This window comes from Vulpes vulpes, chromosome 13 (assembly GCF_048418805.1).
Source record: "Vulpes vulpes isolate BD-2025 chromosome 13, VulVul3, whole genome shotgun sequence".
Classification (NCBI taxonomy): Eukaryota; Metazoa; Chordata; class Mammalia; order Carnivora; family Canidae; genus Vulpes; species Vulpes vulpes.
In genome coordinates, this window is record NC_132792.1 from 14,094,858 (window position 1) to 14,121,722 (window position 26,865).

General features: G+C 40.7%; 1 protein-coding gene across 1 annotated transcript; it reads right to left on the reverse strand.

Moving 5' to 3' along the window:
- Nucleotides 1–1,179: 1,179 nt before the first annotated feature.
- On the reverse strand, nucleotides 1,180–24,872 carry SQLE (squalene epoxidase). The gene is made up of 11 exons (XM_025993440.2): nucleotides 24,302–24,872; nucleotides 20,100–20,349; nucleotides 13,879–14,059; nucleotides 12,803–12,899; nucleotides 11,212–11,325; nucleotides 10,951–11,122; nucleotides 8,639–8,734; nucleotides 4,563–4,705; nucleotides 4,043–4,139; nucleotides 2,509–2,596; nucleotides 1,180–1,701 (listed from the first exon to the last, which is right to left on the reverse strand). Exons 1-11 carry the CDS (start codon nucleotides 24,590–24,592, stop codon nucleotides 1,509–1,511), a joined length of 1,722 nt encoding a protein of 573 aa, XP_025849225.1. The 5' UTR covers nucleotides 24,593–24,872; the 3' UTR covers nucleotides 1,180–1,508.
- Nucleotides 24,873–26,865: the final 1,993 nt, after the last annotated feature.

Sequence of the window (26,865 nt, forward strand, 5' to 3'; positions counted from 1 at the left end):
ACCTGCCAGAGGCTGGCAGGCGCGTGGCGATAGCTGGACCAGTAGCAAACACAGAGACCACGCAGTCCATGGACCATGGACCGTGGAAGTTTCTTGGTGACTGAGGCTCACTGTGCTCGTCCGGTCACAGAGACCCCGGGGCATTCCCAGCATCCTTCTTCATTCCGACTTCAGCTGCTCCTTCCATCCTTTCCTCCCTCCCTCAGCAACCTGAGCCCCACCCCAGCAGCTTGGCCTAGTCGAGGCCGAGCACAGAATTTTAAAAGCGAATCGCTGCCCAACACATGAGTTCAGAAGCATCGCCCACGAGAAGGCCAGCGTGGCATGAAAACTTAGCCAGTCGGTCCCTGGCCATCCTCCAGCCACATCTTAAAATTATCTTGCTATTCTCCACTTGTAATCAGTAACTGCATGAAGTGAGATCTTTGGCTATGGAAGTGGCCCCCAAAGAAAGGCAGCTGCTAAAAAGGCCAAATCTAAGAAAGTGAGATTTTAACTAGAAAAGTATGGGATACCCTAGAGGGGACTTTCACAGAACCAAGCAAATGCGTCTACCATGTGCTGCTAAAAGGAGGCAAATGATGTAGGTGACTGATGCCACGAGTGATTTGGCTACTGACCAGTCGTCAATGGAGAGACCTTACAAGGTGAAAAAGAGAAATTTTTGAGTCCTTTCGGCCCTTATCATTATAACCTGAAGAAATTACTTAACATTCCAGGGTATGTTTTATTGCTTTTTCAGGGGGAGCACCTTTAGTGGTACCTGGGGATTTACTGAAATTCCTTGATACCTTTCTGATGTCCATAACCTCTTCAAATGTACTAAAACTCAGTGAATTCTGATTTCTAAGCATTAGGCCAGATATTACAAGTGCAAATTTGTTCATCCACTGTTTCTCGAAGTAAGCCTAGCCTGGCTAATTCATATTCTAGAGTAGAACTTACAAAGCCCTGATTGCATTCCTGTAGGAATGGGGTATATTCAAAGAACCCAAAAGAGAATTTTATCAAGTTGCCTCAGTGGATACATGAGGAAAATAAAGTCCAGAGATTTTAAGGCAACTTCCCCAACACATTATTTCACAGAACAGGCTTCCCTCCGCATTTTCCACCCTCTGCTTTGGTTTTCCTTCCCAGGATCATGAAACTTTCATCAAGTCCACAAAAGACAAAAAGACATGAGAGTTCATTCTTCACTTTATTTGCATGTCCCACAATGACTCCTCCCAGCTACTAAATTCAAAAGAAAAACTGCAATTCCTCAGTGTTAGCACTAATCTAGGATAACAATCATTTAAGTGTCTATTTTACCCTTCATTTTAAATTGCAAAGTATGTATTTACATGTTTATATACAAAAAACTTCAAAAACAAATTAACCCCAATCTTGGTCCGAGAGTTTCCACTTTAGAAGTGGGATAGTTCTATGCTATGTACATCCTCTTCCAAAAAGTGTCTTAGGACTTGGCGAGTTCCAAATATTCATTTGCAAATGGTTCCCCTGTAAGCTTAATTGACCAGGTACTTAATTTCTGAGTAAATCAGAGGAAAGATTACAGAACATGCTTTGTACAATACAGCACCACTACTGAAAATGGCTCGGGGTTTTGTAATCCAAGGTTCCGATTTAAAGCAGAAATATGTGGCATAGAGGGCCACAGCAAAGAAGTGTCCAATTAAAATGAGAGGGTTAGGAGACAGGCTGTAAAAAAAAAAAAAAAAAAAAAAAACATGTATTAGTAAGACTCAGCAATTAAAATGTACTCATAGAAAGGTTCTAATTATGTCCCATCTATAAAGCTAAACACGTAATTCTACATTCTAGAGGAAGGACTCTGGAAGCTTGTGTTACCTGCGCTCTGATTCTGATAGCAGGGACAAGTAAATGTTCTTAGACAACAAAAAAGCCCTTAGAACTCTTCTTAGCCTGGTCAACATAAACTGCACGTGTGGAGCTGTATTCTTTCACTAATCTTGACATCTTGGTCAGAAGGACCTGGATGGCCTAATCTGTGGGAGTCTTAGGTTTTTCAAAATGTAACAGAATTGACATTCAGATTATAGGTAATTATGAACAGACCTGACTTAGAGAAATTTACTGCGCAGACTTTTCAAGAATAATTCTACAAATGTCTGCACTGTCAAAACCACGAGTTAGTTTCACAAGTCCCTGCACCCTAATTGAAGTAAATTTTATTTTATTTTTTTTTTTTGAAGTAAATTTTAAATACAAATTCCTTGACAATCCATGGCCCCCACCGATCAGATCATGTGGTTAAACCCACCAGCAAAAAAACAGCTCCTATTTTAATCAGGACCTGTTCTCCCAGAAGTAAAACACAGGGCTAAATGTTGTGCTTTTCATTTCTCTGAGCTACCTTCTGATTAGGATTCTAATGGATAGAAAAGTGACAAAACGTAGAAGGGAGGAAAGACTTGCAGTAAATTATAAACAGAGCATTCCAAAGAAAATCAGATCTGGTTCCTCTGTGTCATTAAAGCAACTTACACAGAAAGCAGCCCAACAGGACCAGCAACACATTCGCCACCAAGTTTGAAATAAAGAAAACAGGCTTTTCTTAGTTGATGTAGGGAATCTAAAATAAAATTTGGAAGAAAGTTGTTTAAAAAATTGTTTAAAAGTTATTTTCTTGACTGTTGTAAATTCATTAAGTGATGCAAACATTTTGTGAATTCTTTTTGTCATAAGAACACAATTCTAGAAACCAAATTCCCAGTCTCTAAGATATCCAGCCTACATCTCTGAGCAGTAAATTATCAAGTAAAAAGAAGAGCTGTGAACATTAACAATGCCTTAGATCTGTATGGGTTTTCAGAGTGACTCATTAAACCCTCACAACATAGTATTATCACCTAACAATTTTTTTAGTTGGAATAAATGTTCTTTTCAGGTATACCTAGATTTTTCTTTAGAACAGATTTTAAAAAGGATGTAACAGGTAAACTTACTCCAATAAACTTCCTCTAGTCTTTCATAACATTCTTTAAGTTGTACGTTGGCAGATTGAAATTTGAAACGTAAGAAAATCAAGAGTTTAAGAAAAGCTTAAAAAGAAGGACTTAGAAAAACTCAAAACTTGGTTCTTGTCTTTTTATTTACCCACCAACCCATGGCAATTAGCAAAAAAGGTTTGACTGGCAAATCACAATAAGTTGGGTTTTTTTTCTTTTAGCAAGAATAATGCATACAGAAGGTATTTGTACTATATTATCTTTTGTACTGAAGCCACCAAAGCATAAACCACTAGGACCCTGGCCAGCTCACAGAAGTAGCTTTGTTATAAATATCTGAAATAATAGGACTGGAGTTAGATTTATTCCCGAAAACCTAAACGTCCAGTCTCATTAATCTCTACATTGCTGGGGTTGGGAGGTGGCAGGATGGCCTCTTCCTCCATTTCTAATACTGCTTTTGCTAAGTCATATTTTCCTTAATATACAGACTGACCATCACCACTTTACAATATGGAAACAAAAACAAAAGCATGTGAACATTTCAGATGAGTAAAAGGTAGATGCATTCTGCTACTTGTGTATTTTAATAGGAGATAAAATCTAAACCTGTTCTGCAGCTCGTACTCATTTTATAAAATACTACTTTGAACAGAAATTGAAACTAGTGTTCAGGAAGAGAAAGATTAACAACTATATTACATTTTTAATTCATGGCCAGAAAGATCCTCCATCACAACTTTGTGCATTTGTGGATATGCATGGGCTGATTTGCACCAGAGGAATTAATAAAGATACATCATTGAAGAAGTGCTAGGAAGGTTTTCTAATGCTTCCACACAAAGTGGTGGATATATGATGATTAGAGGCTAAAAGTCTCGCTCAAGGAGGGAGTTATAAAGGGCCACCACTTGGGAGTTAGCAGACTCTGGAAACATTTCTATTTCTGGTCTAATCACTAACTTGTTTATAATTAAGTTCCCTTCCTGGGCTTAAAATCTGCAGTTTGGTAGTTTTCATTAAAAAATATCTATACTAAAAAAAATATATATATATATATCTATACTTACCATCCTTGGCAGAAAATAATTCATAAAGAGCCTGAGCAAGGATATTCACAACAAAGGAATGAGATGTTTTTCTCTCCCAATAGAATGATTTTTTGGCCTAAAAAGGAATAAGATCACTTATTACATGGTTGGGGGGAAAGCATAAATTAATGTTTATAATCCCCTCAAACTGATGTTTTTATCCTGAGCACCATCTATAAACAATTATGCCTTATATTTATCATTCACATATACACACAAAACATCTCCAGAGCAATGAGTTCCATGACTCTGAAGCTAAATATACTATCATTATAAGCAAAGCAGTCCATGCAACCCAACGTTACATGATACTCAAACAAATTTAGAAATTCTGTAAGATTCATGGGTTGCACAGGTCCACGGGTTCTTTACACCTGAACAAGACTGCCTAAGAACCAGGTTCCTAAGTACAGATCTCCCCCCAGAAGTCCCCATTCCTCTTAGATTCAGAAAGAGATCCATTGAGACATTTTTGACAAAGAATAATTTAATATCTTACCTGGAAAACAGCGGCATCATCATAAAGGTCAGGGATACTCTTTAGCAATTTTCTCCATAGTTTTAGATCTTTAAAAACAACAGTCATTCCTCCTCCGGTAAGAGGATGCCTCATATTATAAGCATCTCCCAAAAGAAGAACACCTGTAATGAGAGAATTTAGATTATGACATCAGATGCATCCCTTAAGACAAAAAGATTCTGTAAATTTATACATATTATGAATGTGAACTAGAAAATAATGTGAAAATACAAGGGAGCAAATCATGACGACAATCTGTTGAGACAAAAATTCAATTAATATTTATTAATGACTATGTCCCAGATACTGGGGATCGGTAAGAACAAGAACAGGGTCCCTGCCCTCATGAAAGTCACATGTGAATCTAAGTTTAAATCAAACAATGCCAAAATATTTATAAGGCCTCTTTCATGAAAAAAAAAAAAAATTGGGGGCATAAAAAGCAAGTCTCCCACAAGAGAAAAAATGAAGAGGTCAGCAATATTTGCTGCCTAAGATTCCCAGGCCACTGTCAGCGTGGTTAATGACCCAACACTTATATTTCAGCAAAGCATTTATTTAATTTAATCGGAAAGGGAAATAGAGAACCATAATAATAACGTTAAGGTGGCAAAATTATGGATAATTTTCTGCAATGTCCCAATATACTATATTTGTAACTAATTATAAAATACATATAATAAATATTGTAAAAAGGAAGCTTCTAAATATTAATTCAAATGTTTTATGTATTACTCTAATATCTTCATTTAAAAAACACAAACTACAAATAGCTTTTTTTCCTCCTTCTCCACAGAACATTTGTAATCCCACCAATTATTGTTGGCATGTTGTTTATATCAATTTGGCATTGGCTTCTTTATTCTTCTCTGTGTTCATTTATTTATATGATTAGTAGTTTATTACACATGTTTTTCCATAGCAAATTCAATCTGCTTATGTGCAAGAACCACAGTATACCGACAGCTCCCATTCAGACCTCTCTTTGGAGTTCCACAGCCACATTTCCGGTGGTATTTACACATATCTACGCAATGCCTTACCGGCACTTCATACCCAACATGTCCAAAAGTGAACTCCTCACCTCTTCCTACACACTTCCCTAAACTTACATTCCTTTTCCTATATTTCCAATATTAGCAAATAGCTGGCAAAATTACCTAACCCTGAAACCTGAAACCCATCAAGAGGCCTCACTCTCCCTTACTACAATAGCCAATGAGTTACCAAGTTGCATGCATCCCACATCCTATAGAGCACACGATTCCATTCCTTCCATTTCCACTGCCACAACCTGAGTTTGAACCTTTTATCACCATTTCATGGAACAATTCATACCCTTACTATAAGCTTTAGCCTGACCCGTCCTCCAAACCATCTTCCACAACATATCAGAGTAAGATCTCTAAAATAAAAATCTAGTCATGCCACTATCTTATTTAAAACTTTTCAATGAACTATTAGAAACTAATAAATGAGGTCAGCAAGGTTTCACGATACAAGATAAATATACAAAAATCAACTGTACTTCTATATATTAGCAATAAAGATTCTTACAATGAAATTAAGAAAAGTCTATTTACAATAGCATGAAAAGGAATAAGATACTTGGAAGTAAGTTTAACAAAAGGGATGTAAAATACTCTGAAACTACAAAATGTTGTTGAAAAAAATATATTTTCTTACTACATTTACAGTAAAATTAATTTGACAAGAATTCCAATACACTTCAATGGGGAAAGAACTGTCATTTCAACAAATGGTACTGGGACAACTGGATATCCATATACAAATGAAGCTGAACCCCTTCTTCACATCATACACAAAATATGACTCAAAATGGATCAAATACCTTAATGCAATAGCTAAAACCATAAAGCTCTTAGAAGGAAATATAGGAGTAAATTTTTGTGACACTGGATTGGGCAAAGACTTTTGACATCAAAAGCAGAACTGACAAAAAAAAACCCAAACAGATAAAATGGACTTCATGAAAATTAAAAACTTCAGCAGACATCTTCAAGAAAGTGAAAAGACAATCCCATGGAATGAGAGAAGTTTTTGCAGATCATTTATCTGATTTATCATTTATCTGGGTTTATATCTAGAATAAAGAACTCTTAGAACTCAACAATGAAAGTTTTTTTTAATTTGACCAATTAAAAAATGTACAATCTGAATAGACATTTCTCCAAAGAAGAAATACAAATGTCCAATATGCACATGAATAGATTTTCAGCATTATTATCCATCAGAGAAATACAAATCAAAATCACAATGAAATGTCACTTTACACCTACTAGAATGGGTATGGGCAAAAAGACACATAATAACAAATGTTGGTATAAATAAATAAAGTTGGTGAGGATGTGGAGAAATTAGAACCCTCATACACTGTTAATGAGAAGGTAAAATGGGGCAGCCCCTTTGGAAGTTGGTTTGACAGTTCTTCAAAGAGTTAAGCAGTTATACCCCCAAAAAAGTGAATATTAAGTCCACACAAAAACTCATACACAGATGTTCACAGCAGCATTGTTCATAATAACAAAAAGTGGAAACAAACCAAATATCTATTAATTGATGAATTAGGATAGTTAAAATGTAGTATTTCCACACATGGAATACTATTTGGTCACAAAAACAAATGAAGGACATTCTACAACATGGATGAACCTCAAAGAAGCCAATTACAAAGAATCCCGATTGCATTCATAGGAAATGTCCAGGATAGGCAAATCTATACATACAAAAAGCAAATTAGTGGATGCCTGGGGCTAGGAGTTGGGAGAAAATGAGCGGTGATTGCTGACGGGTACAGGGTTTCTTTTTGGGGTGATATAAAGGTTCTAAAATTGACTGTGGTGATGGTTGCATGTATCTATGAATATACTAAAAACTATGGGATCCCTGGGTGGCACAGAGGTTGAGCCATCTGCCTTCAGCTCAGGGTGTGATCTTGGGAGACCCAGGATCAAGTCCCACATCGGGCACCCTGCATGGAGCCTGCTTCTCCCTCTCCCTCTGCCTCTCTTTCTGTGTCTCTCATGAATAAATAAATAAAATCTTTTAATAAATAAATAAATAAAAATAAAAACTAATGACCCATAAACTTTAATGGGTGAGCTATATGATTTGTGAATTACACCTCAATAAAGCCATCATATTAAAAAAAAAAAAACTTTTCAATGACTTTCCACTGCTTACAAGATTAAAACTAAGCTTAAATAAATACGTTACCTTTCTACTGCCCCTCTGACACCTATCCTGTGTTCCAGCCTTAGGAAACTACTGGACTTCTCTGAAAACGCCGCCATCTCTCAGCCGTCCTGGCCTTTGCAGATATTATTCTTTCTACCTAGAAGTCCCTCATTTCACTCCACCTAATGAACTCCCACTAATCCCTCATGTCCCAAGTCCAGTTTTATTTCCTGAGACATGTCTTCCCCAGTCACCCCCATAGTTCACAAGCTCCCCTCCCTGCCGTGTATACTGTCCTTCACAGTGAATCTCGTGGTACCATGAGTGGGCTTTTACTACAGCATTTATCAACACTGTTCTGAAATTACCAGTTTATACCCCTCAACTAGAAAATTGCCTTCTCTAGGGGCACCTGGGTGGCTCAGCCACTTAAGCATCCACCTTTTGCTCAGGTCATGATCTCAGGGTCCTGGGATGCAGCCCAGTATCGGGCTCCCTGCTCAGCGGGGAGTCTACTTCTCCCTCTCCCTTTGCCCCTCCTCCCCGCTTGTGTTCTCTCTCAAATAAATAAAATCTTTTGAGAAAAAAAAAAAAAGGAAAATTGCATTCCATATATTTAGGACTACACTTAACTGTTGTAGCCCCAATAACAAGTCTAATGACATACACAGTCAATATTAAATAACAAAGACATCATAAAACTAATTTTGGTGTTAGTAATGTGTTCATACACAGTAACCAATTCTCTGTCCCACACATGATTCCCAGTAGCATACATTCTATCACATGTTACATTTGGAATATTAAAGTTGAATACGTAGGACAACCTTTACAAAATCACCCCAATAAAATAATACCTCGTTTGTTCACTGGTGAAGAAGGAAGAAAGCTTGCTGGCATAGATCTCAAACGAGAATTCTGAATGGCTTCCAGGAACGGTTCTTTGAGGTGATCTGCAATAAATCCCACCCCACCAAATAAATGGTTTATAAACTTTCAATTTCTAATTGTCACATGTTATTATCAAGTATAAAATACCTTCTATTATATGTTACATATAATAATATATGTCCTATATATATTACATATGCCTTGTGATAAATCAAGAATTATTTTATTACTACAATTGTTCATTAAGAACCTAGTTATTCATGCTAAGGAATCTAAGAAAAATTTAATGTAAATAGATACACAGACAGCTGGATGAACAAAAAAGCTAAGAAGAGTGAAGCAAATCCAGAGGAGATGAGATCATATTTAACAATTTACCTTCAACACCATATTCTGGGAATAATAGATGAAATATACTAGCAGTCCACAAACAGCAGGTGGATACGTATGGCAGAAAAAATGTAAGTTGTAGAGAGCTCTACCTTTCTGAGATTCAGTTTCTTCATCTATAATATGAAATGCTGGGAAGAGTTCATCTCTGAGATACTCCCTAGTTTTAAAGTTCTTTGCTTCTAAGTCGTATAGAAAACAAAATGTGGGACCCCTGGGTGGCTAAGCGGTTGAGCGTCTGCCTTTGGCTCAGGGCCTGATCCCGGGATCTGGGATCGAGTCCCATATTGGGCTCCCTGTGAGGAGCATCCTTCTCTGCCTCTATCTCTGTGTCTCTCATGAATAAATAAATCTTAAAAAAAAAAAAAAAGAAAGAAAGAAAGAAAAAGAAATGTCTTTTTATACAGTTCCCAATGTAATCTGGGAATACAGGAACAGAATGCCTAAGCTGAAATTATTCCATTCCTACAAGGAGAATTTCAATAACCTAAAAAGATTAATATAAACCTATAAATGGTTTCCCACCTTGATCTCAGAGCAGTCTGTTCTAAACCTCTAGATTAGGAAAAGCAATCTACAACAAAAGAAAAAAATGCTAAAAATATCATATTATCTTTTTTCTTAAATGTGAATAAGTCATTTTTCCACTGAAAGCTTTAAAAATGGCTTAAGTGCAAATGATTTGAATGTTGAAAACGTCATTATTAAAAATCTAAGTTTGGGGCATCTGGGTGGCTCAATCAGTTAAGCATCCAACTCTTGGTTTTGGCTCAGGTTGTGATTTCAGGGTCATAAGATGGAGCCCCACATTAGGCTCTTCGCTCACTAAGACTTTCTGTATTCAGTTCCAAACTAAAACTAATCTTGAAGATCGCTCACGGTGCCCGACATGCCTGGCCTCGACCTTGACTCCACCACTGGCTAAGAGTTTATCCTTAGAGGGTCTTCCTGACTCCTAGTTTGCTCATCAATAAAACTGGGATAATGATAAACCCTACCTCAGAGGGTGACTGTGTAGATAAATGAAATTATGTTTGGAAGGTTCCTTACAGTAGATATTCAATCAATGGTAGCTACAGTTTCTCCAAAAAGGAAGCGCAAAAGTAATGAAGTAGGAGACACAGTTCAAGGATTCACAGACCTTCCACTATCCAGACTACCTTAAAAAAGTGCCATCTTTCCCAACACTAATAATTATTCTGAAAACAATGATTTAAATTAATATAAAAAATTCTATTGAAACTATTTTCTTAACAAAACAAAACTCTTTACTTTGCTTCATTTTGCATCATTTCTATTGGTATGCCTTTAAACCCATGGATCTCTTCTTATTCAACGTCTAATCTGTCATTGATCCCACTGATACATTTCTCAACTTAAGCACTGTTCTAAAAGCTCAATTTGAATCTTTTTTAAAAAGTGGTGTGATATGGTATTTTTAATATCTTCTCCGTCCCTAATTTTTTAGAAATATGGAATACAATTACAGTATCTGTTTTAATGTCCTTCTCTACTAATTCTGGCATCAATGCCATTCCAGATTGGTCTAGTAACTTTTTTAGATTCGTTGCAAAACATTGTGAATTCTACCTTGTTGAGTACCGAATATTTCCATATTCCTGTAAATATAATTGAGTTTTGTTCTGAGTCACAATTTAAAAACTAAAAAAAGAAAGAAACTATTTTCTTTTAATTTGGAGATTTCTGTATGTGGTAGTTAAACAGCTCAGCTCCAGAACACCTGACCGATGGGGTGCACTTTTTACCTGCCTTTCTTCTCTCTGACCTAGTTTAGACCCAGCTTTTGTGAGAACTGGAGATGGACAGCCTTTTGTGATGTTTGCTTTCAGACTGCAGATTACAGTGTGCATGAAATCCTATTTCTTACCAGGTAATTGTGGGTAAATTTTTTCAGCCATGTATTCTCTTAAGTTCCTGGGCATTTCTCCTCGGATGTCAACAAGTACTCGAGTTTCATTAGATGAAATCTGATAGATGAGAACTGGACTCGGATTAGTCAAAATAAGTTCAGCATGATTTGCTTTAAACTGTGGTGCATTCTAGAAAAAAATGAAATAAAACAAAATATTTTAGTAATTTTCAAATTTCATGTTGCTGTCATTTTTCTACCATTACATTCCTCTAGTACCTTCATGAGAAAGCCAACAAAATGAGACGAAACAGAAACTTTATTGGAGATCAGGTTTTTCCTGAACTTGGAAAAAAGTCCGTCTGCAACAACAGTCAATGGAGCATGGAGTTCCTACAACAAAGATAAACAACACTCAGCTAAACAGCCAGAAATAAACAGTAAAAGGACCATTCTTTTAAAATGTGCATTCTTGGGGATCCCTGGGTGGCTCAGTGGTTTATCACCTGCCTTCGGCCCAGGGCGTGATCCTGGAGTCCTGGGATCGAGTCTCGCATCAGGCTTCCTCCATGGAGCCTGCTTCTCCCTCTGCCTGTGTCTCTATCTCTCTCTCTCTCTCTCATGAATAAATAAATAAAATCTTTAAAAATAAAATAAATAAATAAATAAACAGTGCATTCTTGGAAAATATTTACATATTTTACTGGACATTACAGAAGATAACGCTAAAGAAGAAGCTGCTACTGGCCTCAGGTTAATGAAAGACCATTCCCTAGAGATGGACTGTCTGCTTTGGAAGCACTATCATCCAACCATCTGGGATTAATGATGAACAACTACAAAGCAAGTGTGGACCACAGAACACTGAATCTCATCACAAAGTCCAAGGACGACTCCACTGTTTATCCTAGAATCTTCTAACTTTATATGGTGTTTTCACTCAGTGGCTAGGGTTTAAAAGAAATTTTGTATGAATGGATATACGCGTCCATATTACCTTGCAGTCACCCCCATCAGAGTTTCTAGGTGGTGACCGTAGGGATCAGCCCAGGAGAACCAACAGATTAGCCTTTTACTTTCTCTACTCTTACTAAACCAAAGTGAGCATGTACTAGCAACTATTTTACTCTATTTCTGCGGGGATTCTTACTTCCTCCTTTCAGATTAAAACAATTATTTATTTTATCCTAATCATTTCATTCATGTTGAACCCTTCCTTTTTTCCCCTTCCAGGTCCCCTCTGCTTCTCTGCAAGTGTATATTTCTCCTTTCAATCTTTAACACTGCTGATCTAGGGGCACCTTGGTGGCTCAGTGGTTGAGCATCTGCCTTTGGCTCAGGTCATGATCCCAGAGTCCTGGGATTGAGTTCAGCATCAGGCTCCCCACAGGGAGCCTGCTTCTCCCTCTGCCTATATCTCTGCCTCCCTCTCTGTGTGTCTCTCATGAATAAATAAGTAAAATATTTTTAAAAAATACTGCTGGGGATCCCTGGGTGGCGCAGCGGTTTAGCGCCTGCCTTTGGCCCAGGGCGCGATCCTGGAGACCTGGGATCGAGTCCCACGTCGGGCTCCCGGTGCATGGAGCCTGCTTCTCCCTCTGCCTGTGTCTCTGCCTCTCTCTCTCTCTCTGTGACTATCATAAATAAATAAAAATTAAAAAAAAAAATCTTTAAAAAAAAAAAAATACTGCTGATCTAGTGGTGCATGTCTGCAACGTGTTGCCATCTGAAATCCACTCTGCTGCAGATGGCTCACTTAGAGAGAACTCAGGCTATCAGATGAATAAATTGGTGGGCCTACTTTTCAAAGGAGTAGGAGAAAAAGAGGAAAAACATCTCTTAGGAAGAGCTAACATTTGCTATTTCTCACCTTGACGTCCCCGGTTTCTTTATCCTTGTACTGAACTCCCATCACAGCATCATCTTCTTCCAATAATTGTAGCACGATGCCTTCAATGAACTTTGTACTAAAAGATAAACAGAAATAAAACATGCAGTAGCACACTTGAACAATTTAAAAAGGGAATAATAAATTCCTTATTCCTTATCTCCAGTTTACCCACATAAACCACACACACGTGTACAGATATGTACATATAGGTCTGGAATGAAGTAAGTGTGGTTTTTATTTCCTAACTTCTTGAAATTGAATACATATATATACTAACGTAATGATTTTTTTAAAGTAACATGAGATTTTTACCTCAATTAATTTAAAAAAATACATGCAGAAAAACTTTAGGCACCACACAAATTTATACACAAATGGGAAAATACTGATTTGGGGAGTTTATCCACCAAATTATTCAGAGTAGTTACTTCTAGTCAGAAGAATCATGGGTAATTTTTACAATCTTCTATTTTTGTGTATTTTCCCATGTTTCTACCATGAACGTAGAAAGCTCAGTCCAAAGGTAAGTCCACTTACTTCTTCACTTGCTTTCTCAACACTTAAGCCTTTGTCAATGACATGAGGGCTCTCATGTGTTAAACTTCCTCAATTGAGGCAATTAGACTGCCACTAATTGAGGCAGTCTCCCCTGCCTAAATACTAGGGGCAAATAGAAGTTAATAATTAAGAGGAAAGAAGTCCTCTGTTCTTTTAACAGGAAATACCATAAGCACAAACCCCAACTCCCAAAACAGGCAGACAAAGGACTTAGACCTCAGTTAAAACTGCATCCTCCAAAATCCCACAACATAAAAACAAAACTGCACAATGTATTTAGCCAAAGGAAAAATCTCAATAGTTCTGTGTCCTTCAAACAGAAATCCTCTATATGATATTCTTGACAAAGGCACTGAAGATCTAACGTTCTTCTAACTTACTGTTTAGTACACCTACGCTCCAGCCCATACCCAAATATCAATGACAATTGACAAGACCGTATTTGTGCAAGGGCCACGTTTAAATGCGTCTAACATTATATATCCAAGTAGTCTTACTTGGGCTCCGCCATAGCTGCTTTCCGGAGACCCATGATGAATCTTCCATGATGGAAAGCTCTTCCGCTCCGCACCTGACTGTTTTCCGACACCGGGTAAGGAATCTGAACCTCTGATTTGCTTTCCTGATCATGGATTATGTAGCCATCTACCACCTGGGCATCAATATCTTCCACTGCATCTGCAAAACAGTTCAGTTCAAAAAAGTCAATTTTGTTGACATGCCCAGGGTTGGATGAGGCACCAGAGGACATGCAGCTATCAAAAATGAGTCTCTGTCTTCACAATGCAATGAAACCATTTCGACAACTGCACATTAATAATGCTATTTCTGAAATCTTTTTTTTTTTTTTAGATTTTATTTATTCATGAGAAACAAAAAGAGAGAGAGAGAGGCAGAGACATAGGAAGAGGGAGAAGCAGGCTCCACGCAGGGAGCCCAATTCGGGAATTGATCCCAGGACTCTGAGACCACGCTCTGGGCCGAAGGCAGCGCTAAACCGCTGAGCCACCCAGGTGCCCCTATTTCAGAATTCTTAATGTGTCTAGAAGACACCTTCTTAGCAAATCTGTAATACTCCAAAAAGGTTAATATTTATATATAAAATTTATTCATTAAATTCCATAGGAAAAGTATTAAAACCCTAGTAATAACAAGTGAAAGTTTATGGGTGATTCATATAAAGCAACACGGAAATATTGAACATAGCAGGAAAAATGTTCAAAACCTAATTTAAAAAAATCAATGAAATAAATTAAAATAGTAAGATACTGAATCTATCAAAATTGCCGGTGATACTATAATAAAACTGATAAATGCAGATTTTACTGGTCATACTATAAACTAAAAACATTTTAAGAAAGTAACTGTAGCAATAATTATCAAAAACCAAGAAGTTCGCATCCTTTGATGTAATAATCTTAGTCTTGTAAATTCATCTACTGCTCATCCTAAAGATGTAATTTGTAATTTTTAATAATTTTTAAAGTTATATGAAAGAGTAAGTTCAGTATAGTGTTATCTCTAATTAAGAATAACTGAAAAGAGCAGCCCAGGTGGCTCAGCAGTTTGGCGCTACCCAGGGGGTGATCCTGGAGACCTGGGATTGAGTCCCACGTCGGGCTCCCTGCTTCTCCCTCTGCCTATGTCTCTGCCCCTCTCTCTCTCTCTCTCTGTGTGTGTGTGTGTGTGTGTCTCTCATGAATAAAAGAATAGAATCTTAAAAAAAAAAAAACTGAAAACAACTTAAATATTAATCTAAGTTAGAAAGAGTACATTATGAAGTATCAACTGAGAAGATACTATACATAGGCCTAAAATCATAGTTGTTAATATATCAAGATGAAGTACATTAGAAGAATGAAAGAAATAGATGAAAGAAAATCTTCATAAACAGTTCTGTCACACATCTAGGCTAAGATCAAAATAAATTAGTTTTCTGATATGTTTTTTAATTGCACTTAAAATCCAGCCAGGGACAACCTGGATGAATACTGTCATACATCTGACCCAGAAACAAAACTAGTTTTTTATTATGGTTCTTAAATTATTACAGTTAAAATTCAGTCGGGGAAAAGTACACAGATATCCTAAAAGCTGCCAATTGGCAGTATATTTAATTTGGATCTCAGGAAATTGCCAATCTTTTCCAACCTAGATATTTGAAGCCCATCTGGTATTTCTATAATTCTTTGTCCAGCTGCTGAGTTTTTCTTAACCCATAACTATATTACAGAAGTACTTGAGATGTTTAAACTGGCCAATTTTAGAACACATCAGAAAATATAAAACATATAGTAGTGGCACAGCAAAATTTTCCCTTGGGTTAATTAACTATCTTAAGATAAGTATATAAAGAAGGTCTAAGGGCAGCCTGGGTGGCTCAGCGTTTTAGTACCACCTTCAGCCCAGGGCGTGATCCTGGAGACCCGGGATCGAGTCTCACATCAGTTTCCCTGGATGGACCCTGCTTCTCCCTCTGCCTGTGTCTCTGCCTCTCTCTCTCTCTTTCTCTCTCTCTCTCTGTGCGTGTGTTTGTATTCTCATGAATAAATAAATAAAATCTTTTTTTAAAAAAAAAAAAAAGGTCTAATTTAAGATTTCTTTACATCTGTCCCTATCTCAACCTCATTGATAAAATCAAATACAGCAGACTGAATACTTTTACTTTCTTAAGCAGACAAGAAGACAGTATCCTACATTTCAATGAAATTCATGCTTCATGAATACTAGATGTTAGTAACTTTGAAGCCAGTGACATAACTTACAGCTTTCACTATCTATTAATCATAAAGCTCCACACTTATGACATCAGACTGGTCAACATATCAGATAAAATGACATGGAAAGGGGATCCCTGGGTGGCTCAGTGGTTTAGCACCTGCCTTTAGCCCAGGGCATGATCCTGGATTCCCAGGATCGAGTCCCATGTCAGGCTCCCTGCATGGAGCCTGCTTCTCCCTCTGCCTGTGTCTTTGCCTCTCTCCCTCTCTCTCTCTCTGTCTCTCATGAATAAATAAAATCTTAAAAAAAAAAAAAAATGACATGGAAAACACTCTTCCTACATTTAAAAAAAATGCAGAATTAGTCGCTGTAAGGAGGCAAGTTAAAGAAAAAACAAAACAACAACAAAAAAACAAAAAACTGCCTCTGCTAAAAATGGAAAGCAACTTTAAAGTCAAACTACTAGATATTATGACTCAATCTAAAATATAGCATTTAATTTATAATGTGTTAATTTTAAGAATTCTAGATATTAAGCTTAAGCCATAGGGCAATCAATTATTAAAAACTTATATTCAGGGGGCACCTGGGTAGCCCCGTCAGTTAAGCACCCAACTCTTGATTTCAGCTCAAGTATGATCTCAGGGCCCTGAGATCAAGCCCCGCATCAGGTTTCACACTTAGCGTGGTCTACTTGGGATTCTCTCTCTCCCTTCCCCCTTGCTCCTATACTCCCTAAATAAATAAAATATTTTTAAAAATTTAAAAATAAAAACTCATACTCAGGAAGGAGTGGTCTATATTATATTAAAAATCCATACTCCAAAAAGTAACTATTCCAAGTGTTTCTATTATCCACATCTCATCATACTTCGGGGGAAATTAATAGTAAAAATGAATGTTAATAAGGACTCTTATTTTTGCTATGAAGGGTATTCATGGTATGTGGACTGGCTAAAAAACTTTAGAGGCTCTCCTTACTCTTGCATAAACTACATATAAAAATCTACTAAGGCTTGTTACCACAACCTTGGTGATGTCCCTTGAAATCAGATCTCTAAATGATTCTATGTATGGTCATTAGTTGGAGAGCATTTCCGGTTGCCTGTGTTCAACTCTAAGAGTAACAAAATCTTGTCCCGGGGTATTGCCCCATCTGTCTCAAGTGAACCTCTCATGTAAGGTGGTGGTTAAGAAACCTAAAAGGACAGAGATGGAACTTCCTTTCTTCATAAAATACTCTCTCCACTTCGGTCCTCAGCCCTGTGTGCTTTTGCTTTTCCTCCTCACTGACTGCTCTTCCTTGGTCCCAGCTTTCTGACTCCCACTCACCACACTCATCTCTACACATCAGAGTACACAGGGATCAGGTCTGGACGTGGCCTGGTAATGTCTAGTCTTGTGTAAATACCATGACTCCTCTTTCTCTCATACCTAACACCTGATTCATCAGCAAGTCCAAATGACTCTTCCTTCGGAAGGTGTTTCCAGAACATAACCGCTTCCCACCTCTCTACTCCTATGATCGTGTTCTAAGCCATCAACTCTGATTCTGCAATAGCCTCTTGACATGTCCCCCTGCTTGTCTTTACCACTTTATGACCTACTCTTTTTTCTATAGAGTAACATAATTATTTCTAAATAATATTTTTAATCACACTTCTAAAATGTGAAATGGAATAACTCCTCTTCTTAATATTCTCCAATGGCTTCCCTTTGAACATAAGCCAAAACCATATAGCGGGCTATAAAATCCCATGGATTCAGCACCCTCGTGATCTGACCATTCTTTACCTCTTCTCCCCTTCACTCATACTACTACAGTCAACACTATCCTCCTCCCCAATCCTCAAAGAATTTGTGTCTGCACAACCCTGAGATCATGACCTGAGCCAAAATCAAGAGTCACACCAATCAATTAACCAACTGAGCCACCCAGGCGCTCCCAAAATACACCTTCTTTATCCTCACACCTACGTCTCATTACCGCCCTATTTTCTAAACACTCAAGAGTGTTTTTCTGATCTCAAATGTTTTTAACTCCAGTCATTTCCCTCTGGGTTTTATCCCCATAACTCTGCTAAAACATCTTGTCACTGTCACAAGCAACCTCCAAATTGCCAAATCATTCTTCTATGTTCATCTAACCTGAGCTTCATTAGCAAACCACAGCATTGCTGTCCTTCCCTTTCTTGATATATACTCATTCCCTCCTACTAGAAACATTCTCTCTTGGATTAAATGGCACCTGCTTGATCTTTAAATATCAGTTTCCCAGGACTTGGTTTACTCTGTCTTCTCTTTTCTCCCTATGTGTTCTCTCCATCATTGTTGTGGCTTTTAACTTCAACAAATAGGCTGCCACCTCTGAAATGTCTAATTCCAGCCAGTCCAAACCACTCCTCTGCAATCAAGATTCATATATGCAACTTAACTTCTCCACTTGGATATCTCAACATGTCCCACAAACTATCCACAATGCCCATTCCTCTCTGGATCTTCTTATCACCAAATGATACGACCATCTACCAGCTGTTCAAACAAAACCTCGGAATGATTTTTAATACTGCCTTCTCCCATCCCAAAAAAAGAAAAAAAAATACTGCCTTCTCCCTCGTATCTCCCACCAATCCCTTAGTAAGTCACGCCATTTCTGTCTCTTAATTTGAACATCAATCTGTCCACTTCTCTTTATATCCTCTGCCACCACACCAGCCCAAACCACCATCATCTATCACTTGGACTTAGCAATGAGTTCGTAATGGACTCTGCATTGATTCCTGCTACCCCACTGCCACAATCTCAAGAGTCTATCCACCACCCTAGGTCCACATGACTTTTAAAACTACAGGGTGTGAGTCAATGGTAAATTATGAAATGAATTTCAACTTGTGAATCATGTACTTGGGTAGAATCGTGACAAGTATTTAAAAAGTAAAATGAAATGAATTTCTGTCAAATTTATATATGTCTGTGTGTGCTGGGTCAGGACGTAAAATGTGTCTGTTATTTTGAGTAGATGTCAAAGGTCTGAAGCCATTTTATACAGGCATAAGCCAGGTCATGTCACACTCCTGCTCCACTGACTGCAAAGCCCTCCATGATGTGCTACCGCCTATCTCTCCAACTTTAACCTCAAGCCATTCTCCTTTCCTCATCACCTAACACTTACTAGCTAGACTGCTCTCCTTTTCAGCTCCTTATATAAAACAGCAGACATTTACATAGTGCCCACTATATACCAGACGCTGTTCTGAATGCTTTCTGTATATGAATTCGTTTCATCCTCATAATAATCTATGAGGCCAGGACTCACGTGAAATGCCCATTTTACAGATGAAGAAACTGGTAGACAGTAGGATGAATAACCTAGCCAAGGTTATACAGCTCTTTAAGTGCCTGGGTGGGTATCCAAACTCAGGTAATCTAGTTCCAGAATCAAGGCTCATACTTCCTATACCATCCTCCCTACCACATGAGCCAAGCAAGCTCTTCCTGAGTTCAGAACCCAGGCATATTTTGCACTCTGGTCCTTAAGAGCGACCAATGAATCAGTCTTGTTCACCAGTATATCCTCGGTACCAAGTCCAGCAACTCACACAAAGTAGACAGTGAGTAAGTATTCCCTAAATGAATAGTCTGTGCTTAAAAATCATTGGTTTAACAGATGATACTTAAATAAAAGATTCTATACGAGAGACATAATATGTACTTCATCAATAATATGTACTTCACCTTTCACTAAATTTCATGACCTCATTCTAGTTTTCCAATCTTAATTTTGACCATTTCTATTTTGTAGCCACTACATTGTATCTCCTCATACACTAAATGCTTATTTTCTCCTTTGCTCTCATTTCCATGCAGATTTGTTGGTAAACAGTAACTTTTAGAAATGTAAATAAATTGGAATTCTCTTGTTACCAGTTATAGGATAGTCTAAAGTGAAGAGTGCTTACTTATACTACATAACTCCTCAAAATTAGTATGAACCTACCTTCAAGACCCAGGTCTTCAAGGACATGGTAACCACCTGGCTGCAGAAATTCTCCAACTATCCGGTCGGGCTCTTTTAAATCTCTCTCAATCACTGTCACTTTTCTTCCATCTCTGGAAAGCACGGCTGCCAAAGCAGAGCCAAGTACACCAGATCCCACAATGATAACTTCTGGGTCATTTTGAGAAGGTATTGAAGAGGCAGCTGCTCCTATTAAGGTGGTTTCTGAAATATTGGTTCCTTTTTTGTGCTGTTTAAAAAAAAAATGTTAATTATATATCCACATTTGCTATCCTTAAATCATGGTACTACTATATAGACACTCTGGACTTACCTATCTTAGGCAAAAGCTACATCCCAAACACTATCAAACCAAATGCACTGCTGTTTTTAAATCCAGATCATATATAAAAACCAAGCATATCAAAATATTCAGTTAAATAACATTTAAAATGTATAATTAAAAATAAATTTACAATGTATAATATCCCAATAAAATTAAATATATTTTCCACATATATTTAGAAAATGCTGTTAGACAGACCATACCAGGCTAAATATAAATAATGTTTACAAGGGGCTCCAAAGACTTATTACAGGGAAAATTCTATCATTAATTACTCAAGTCTTCAAATACATACCAGACACCTACCAGATGCAGATCACACACAGCTTCTATTTCAACTTCATGTTGCAAACTATTCAGCACCTTTTACATGTTTCCATATTTATTTTTATTTTCTCCTTCTGGATTTTCATCTGAAAAACCTATCTTACCCTAAAATCACTTTTATGTAACAAAAAGACTGTCAAATACTATTAATCTATTAATTGAGAATTATTTAACTCAAGAAAATTCTGAAAGGACAAAATAACTCATTCTGTCCCTTAGGATTGGACCTGTTCACATTTAAGTCTTTAACATATAAGAACATGGGCAGCCCGGGTGGCTCAGCGCTTTAGCGCTGCCTTCAGCCCAGGGCGTAATCCTGGAGACCCAGAATCAAGTCCCACATCAGGCTCCCTGCATGGAGCCTGCTTCTCCCTCTGCCTGTGTCTCTGCCTCTCTCTCTCTCTCTCTCCTCTCTGTGTATTCTAATAAATAAATAAATAAAATCTTAAAAAAAAAAAAACAACAAAACAACCCATATAAGAACATATTTAATTTGCGCCATTTTGACACTCTAAGAAAGCCTACTCAGACAGTTGGTTCATTTAGGAATAAACATCAAACCTATCACGAGTTGGGCTGACAATGAAAACTTTAACTTTATTCATAAGAAGATGAAAAAGTCCTGTTTTGAGAGATCTATGTCCACTGAGAATAACATTGCTTGTTGGGTTTTTTAACATGAGTAATTCAGGTTTGAAATAAGTATTTGTTCTTGGTATGTGGACTGACAAATATAAAGACATTTCAGATACAGAATTTCAAGGAACAATCTTCCTTGGGGTCTCTCCACACACATACCGCTACAATGATTAAGATAGGCCCAAATGCCATCTTGAAGGGACTTTAATAAAAGACCTCAGGCAAAAAGGAAGGAAATAAAACCTAAAATCTTTTAGAACTTTGATTCTCTGTGATTCTAATCTTTCTTTAACTCTATATGGACTTTGGTCTTCCTTTACTCTATGGGGACTGGGGGCTTGTCCATTCCATTTTTTATAATTTCTCTTAGAGAAATGATCTTTTTGTCCTTTACCAAGAGAAGACTTCCCGTAAGTATTTCTTGATGGCCAGAGTAACTGACTATACTTAAAATACTGTTCTGGGAGCAAGATAAGCCCTTTTTGTCATCTTAGCCACTTATTATTAGTTCTTCTTCCTAAGTTTTCTCTGTTACACACACACAATCCTGAAAGGGGTACCTGAGTTAGTTGAGTCATCCAGAGAATGGTCAGGAGAGGCACTAATAGGAACTCAGTGCTCAATGCAGTCTATCACCTCCCTGGTATTTAGGAGTAAGCAGAAAGTCTGAGGCATTTACAAAATGGAACCAACCATTGATTGCTGGCAATCGAATTTTCCCTTCCCAAAAATGTCTCAACATCACATGATGTAATCACATTCCAGCCACCTATACTAGTGTTTGGTGTCCTAGGTACTTGAGACAACACTAAAGATTCCAAACTGAGATTAAAGATTCCCTCTCCCTACTTTGCCACTGCTCCAAGCCATACTCAGCATTATTGCTCAAAGCACTAGTCAAAAGATTGCTTTAAAGGTCTACATTACCTTTAGACAAATAATAGCTACTATTTATCTGTCAGTTACAGACCACATTAAATTAATTCCTCAACTAACAGCAAGACTGGTGCCATCCTCATCTAATAGAAGAGGTAACTGATTCTTATAGAAACGAAAGTCTTGCCAAAGGTCTTACAGCCAGAAGTTGGTGGAGCAAAACTTCTCGATCAAGTCCTCCCTTCTATAGGCCTTGCTAATCTGTACTGTGGATACAGTAAAATAATGCAGGTCTAGAACCTTCCAGGAGTAAACTACTTTCTTAGGCCACTCACCCAAACTCCAAATCACTACCACCCCTCACTTGGCCTCCTATTGTAGTCTCTCACCTGAGAGCCCTGCTCCCATTCTCGTGTCCCTGCAATCCACTCTCCACATACCAATTGGAAATGCTCTTTTTAAAAAGTTAAAATCAGGGGAGACTGGGTGGCTCAGCGGTTGAACGCCTGCCTTTGGCTCAGGTCATGATCCTGGGGTCTTGGGACAGAGTTCTGATCATGCTCCCTGTGGGAAGCCAGCCGCTCCTTCTGCCTATGTCTCTACCTCTCTCTCGGTCTCTCATAAATTAATTACTTAATTCTTTTAAAAATAATATAAAATAGTTAAAATCAGGGGGCCTGGGTTGATTAAACGTCTGCCTTCAGTTCAGGTCATGATCCCAGGGTCCTGGGATCAAGCCCCACATCAGGCTTCCTGCTCAAGGTGGGGGGCCTGCTTCTCCCTCTCCCTCTGCCTCTACCCTTCCCCCCGCTTGTGTTTTCTCTCTCTCTCTCTCTCTCAAATAAATAATTTTAAAAAGTAAAAATTAGGGCAGCCACAGTGGCGCAGCAGTTTAGCGCCGCCTTCAGCCTGGGGTATAATCCTGGAGACCCAGAATTGAGTCCCACATCGGGCTCCCTGCATGGAGCCCGCTTATCCCTCTGCCTGTGTCTCTGTTTCTCTCTCTGTGTGTGTCTCTATGAATAAAATAAATAAAAATAAAAATCTTTTTTAAAAAAAAAGTAAAAAATTAAAAGTAAATAAATAAATAAATAAAAAGTTAAAATCAGGTAATGTTACTCCCCTGCTTAAAATCTTCTGGTGCTCTTGAGAAAAGGCGAACAGGCCCTAAATATGCTGGCTTTGAAGCCAGACCTCTTCTCCCTCTCACCTACTATTGTCCTCCTCTGCTGTCTTTCCGGAGGCGGAGGCATAATTTCACATGTGATTAAAGATTAGCCTCAGAATTAGGAACATGACCAAACTGTGGACCTTACTCAATTATCGACACGATTCAAGGGCATTGCTACATAGATTTCCTCAATGCCCCACTGGCATCGGGAGAGGAGGGGATTTTTGCCCACCACTTCAATAAAATGAACTGCTTTTTACTCCAGTAGCCTTTCGAATTGCTCTGTTACTCGCCATAGCCAGCTGTCATCTAGAAGTAGTGGGCTTAACCTGCAGCCGCTTTCTTTCTCCCCAGGTACACATAGGATCCTTACCCAAGGATTTAAGTAAAACATTTTTTTTTCCCCAATGGCAGAAAGTGGTTCCGTCTGCCTCCAAAATGAAATTCTAACATTTCCCCTTTCATAACCAAGCTTATATTCATAACCAAATCAGTTCCACTTAGCACTGGCTCAACCAAACACTAACTGAAATGAAGCTTTTCCTTCACTCCTACCGGTGGCAAGGACGTAGCCCAGAAGAGTCAAGAGCTTACAGAAACAGAAACAAACAAACCAAAAAACATCACAATTAAATGGGAATTCCTAGCAGAGTATCTAAATTGTCGCCTTTTGGCCTGTAGAGAAGAGGAAAATTCACATCTGAGCGATCGATCCCCAATCCTAATTTTTTTTTCTTCTTTTTATGGGGGTGGGAATAGGGGTGGGGGGTGGGGGTGGGGGTCCCCAATCCTAATTTTAAAAGAACACGCTCAGCTCGTTTGCCCTCTTAAAATCCCACCTACCCTCCTAGACGCAGGCTGCTCTTTATTCTCTGATCCCGGGGGTGACTTGGCCCAGAAGAAGCCAATGAAAGGCAAGGCCGACAGAATGTCCGAGAAGAGCGCGAACTGGGAGCCGCTCCGCCGGCGCCCCAGGAGGGCCCCGCTCCGGTAGCGGCAGCGGTAGGAGAGCACCAGGCCCAGGGACAGGAACACCAGCACGCACAGCAGCAGCTCCTTGTTGGCGAAAGACACGAAGTCTCCGCATTTCTTGTAAAAGTACGTGAACGTGGCAATGCCCAAGAAGGTCCACATGGCTCAGAGCCTCCGCCGGTGCCCCGGGGTCAAAGCCGAGATCCTCCCTTTGCTTTGTAGGGTTTTGGCGATCCGAGGTGCTCCCCAGAACGTGTCACCAAAAGCAGGAGGAGGGGGAGGCCGGGGTCCAGCAAGCACCGTCGCAGGGTAACAACTCAGACCCGCGGAATCGACGAAATCGCCGCGGGCTGCTGTAAGAGCAGGTCAAGGGGGCAGGGTCGTCCGGACTTACTAGGCTGTGCTGAAAAGCCGCCTGCTCCCACGGCCCCCGACCAGAGCCCCGTGCTGCCGGCAATCCATGGATCTCCTGGCGGCGGGCGTCCCCGGGTCACCTACCTCGCCGGGCCGCACGCTGTCCGCGCTCACCTGCAGCAGGTGCCCCTCCGCAGGCGGATGCGCAGGGGAGACCAGTCTGGGCGCGGCCCGGCGGTGGGGGGGGAGCGCGGAGAGACACCGCCCCGCGCCGAGGCTGGGCGGCCTCCGACTCGCCGGCGCGCCCGCGCCCGCGCCCGCGCCCGCCCCCGCCCCGCAGACGCCCCGGGTCACGGCCCCCGCGCCTCCCGCTCCGCGCCTCCGTCTCCCCGCGGGGCAACGGCGGCGTCCAGGGAGCTGGCTCAGCGGGCGGCGGCGGCGGCGGCGGCTCCGGACGGCCTCCTCGCCAGCATCCCTCGCCGGCGGCCGCTGCCCTCCCCGCGCGGCGCTTGGGCGGTAACCAGAGTAACCGCCGCCCGCCCTCAGCCCGCCGCGCCACCGGACGGCCGCGGGGCTCCGCCCAGGCGAGGACCAGGGGGCGGGGCGCCGGCCACCCGCCCCGCCCACCGCCGCCGCCGGCCAATCAGGGCGCGCGCCGCGCGGTAGGCCGAGATGGCGCTATGTCGCGTTCGGCCAATGGCGGGCGGCGCGGCCCGCGCGGCGTCGCCGGGTGAGGCGCTAGGGCGATGTTGCGTGGTGTGGGGTGGGGGCGTGGGGCGTGGGGCGCGGGGGGCGGTGGCGCCCGCGGCCTGGGTCCCTCGGTGGGTTGCCCCGGCCCCGGCCCCGGCTCCGGCCCCGGGCCCGGCCGCCTCGCCCCCCGGAGCCGCCCCCGGGAGCCGCCGCCTAAGGCGGAGGCGGCGCCGTCCACGCGCGGGCGTTTGCGGCGCGGGGTCCGGGAGCGGGGTCGCACGCAGCCGCCCTGCCCCGCGCCGCGGGCCCCGTGCGGGCAGAGGCAGCGGAGACGTGACGCGTCGGGCCGGACTCTGCAAGCACGAGTTGGGCAGCCGCGTGCGAGGAGAGGGCCTGCGGGGTCCGCCCGCGCCCCAAGATGCGCATCACGCCGCCAGCCCCTGGCGCCCTCGGCCGGAATCCGCAGCGCTCGGTGCTCCGCCCGGGGATGCTCGGAGGCTTCCAGCCGCGCGGCTCGGACCGGAGGCGCCCCGGGCAGCGCCTCCCTCCCGGAGCCGTGCCCAGGACGCGCCTTCGAGGGGAGCAAAAACGAGAGGCGGCCCGTGTTAGGAGCCCGGGGGCCCCCTCGGATTCCCGGGGCTGGGAGCCGCGCCGGCCGCCCCTGGTTCGGATTCGGACCCGGCGCGGCCCGGGGCTGCATGGAGCCTGCATCTCCCTCTGCCTGTGTCTCTGCCTCTCTCTCTCCTCTGTGTCTTTCGTGAATAAATAAATGAAATCTTAAAAAAAAAAAAAAAAAAAGTGTGGTATCGGCGGTGCACCCGGGTGCTTAGTGGGTCAGGCTCAGGTCCTGATGTCAGGACTCTGGGGTCCAGCCTCCTCTGCCCCTCCCCCGGCCCCTGCTCGCTCTCAAAAAACTAAAACCTTGGGGGAAAAGGAGTATGGCATCTGTCATCATTTTTGACCCCAAATAAATGTCTTACTTGCTGGTAAAAATAATTGTGTCAAAATACTTTCACAGGCATCATCTAACCCTCAAATAACAGAAATGAAACTTAGGTCAAGTGGCTTGGCCAGATGACAGCTGATACCCGATGAAATCAAGTTAAGCTCCTGGTCTCCAAATCTTGTGTTCCTCAAGATCCTTTGTTAAAATCATCACTGCTTTAACATTCCTCCATTATAAAATCAAGACTTTAATTCTTTCCCTGGCAACAATCCTCCCCGGAATCCACAAATTTGCCTGTTTGAAATATACATCAAATTTAAAATTTACATCAAATTTTCCCACACAATTTGACGCGTGGGAAATAGTTTTCTTAAAGCTAAATTATCCGATAAACTGCTTGTTGGTTCCTATATTGTTCCATTAAGGCTTGAGCAGCTGACTCTTA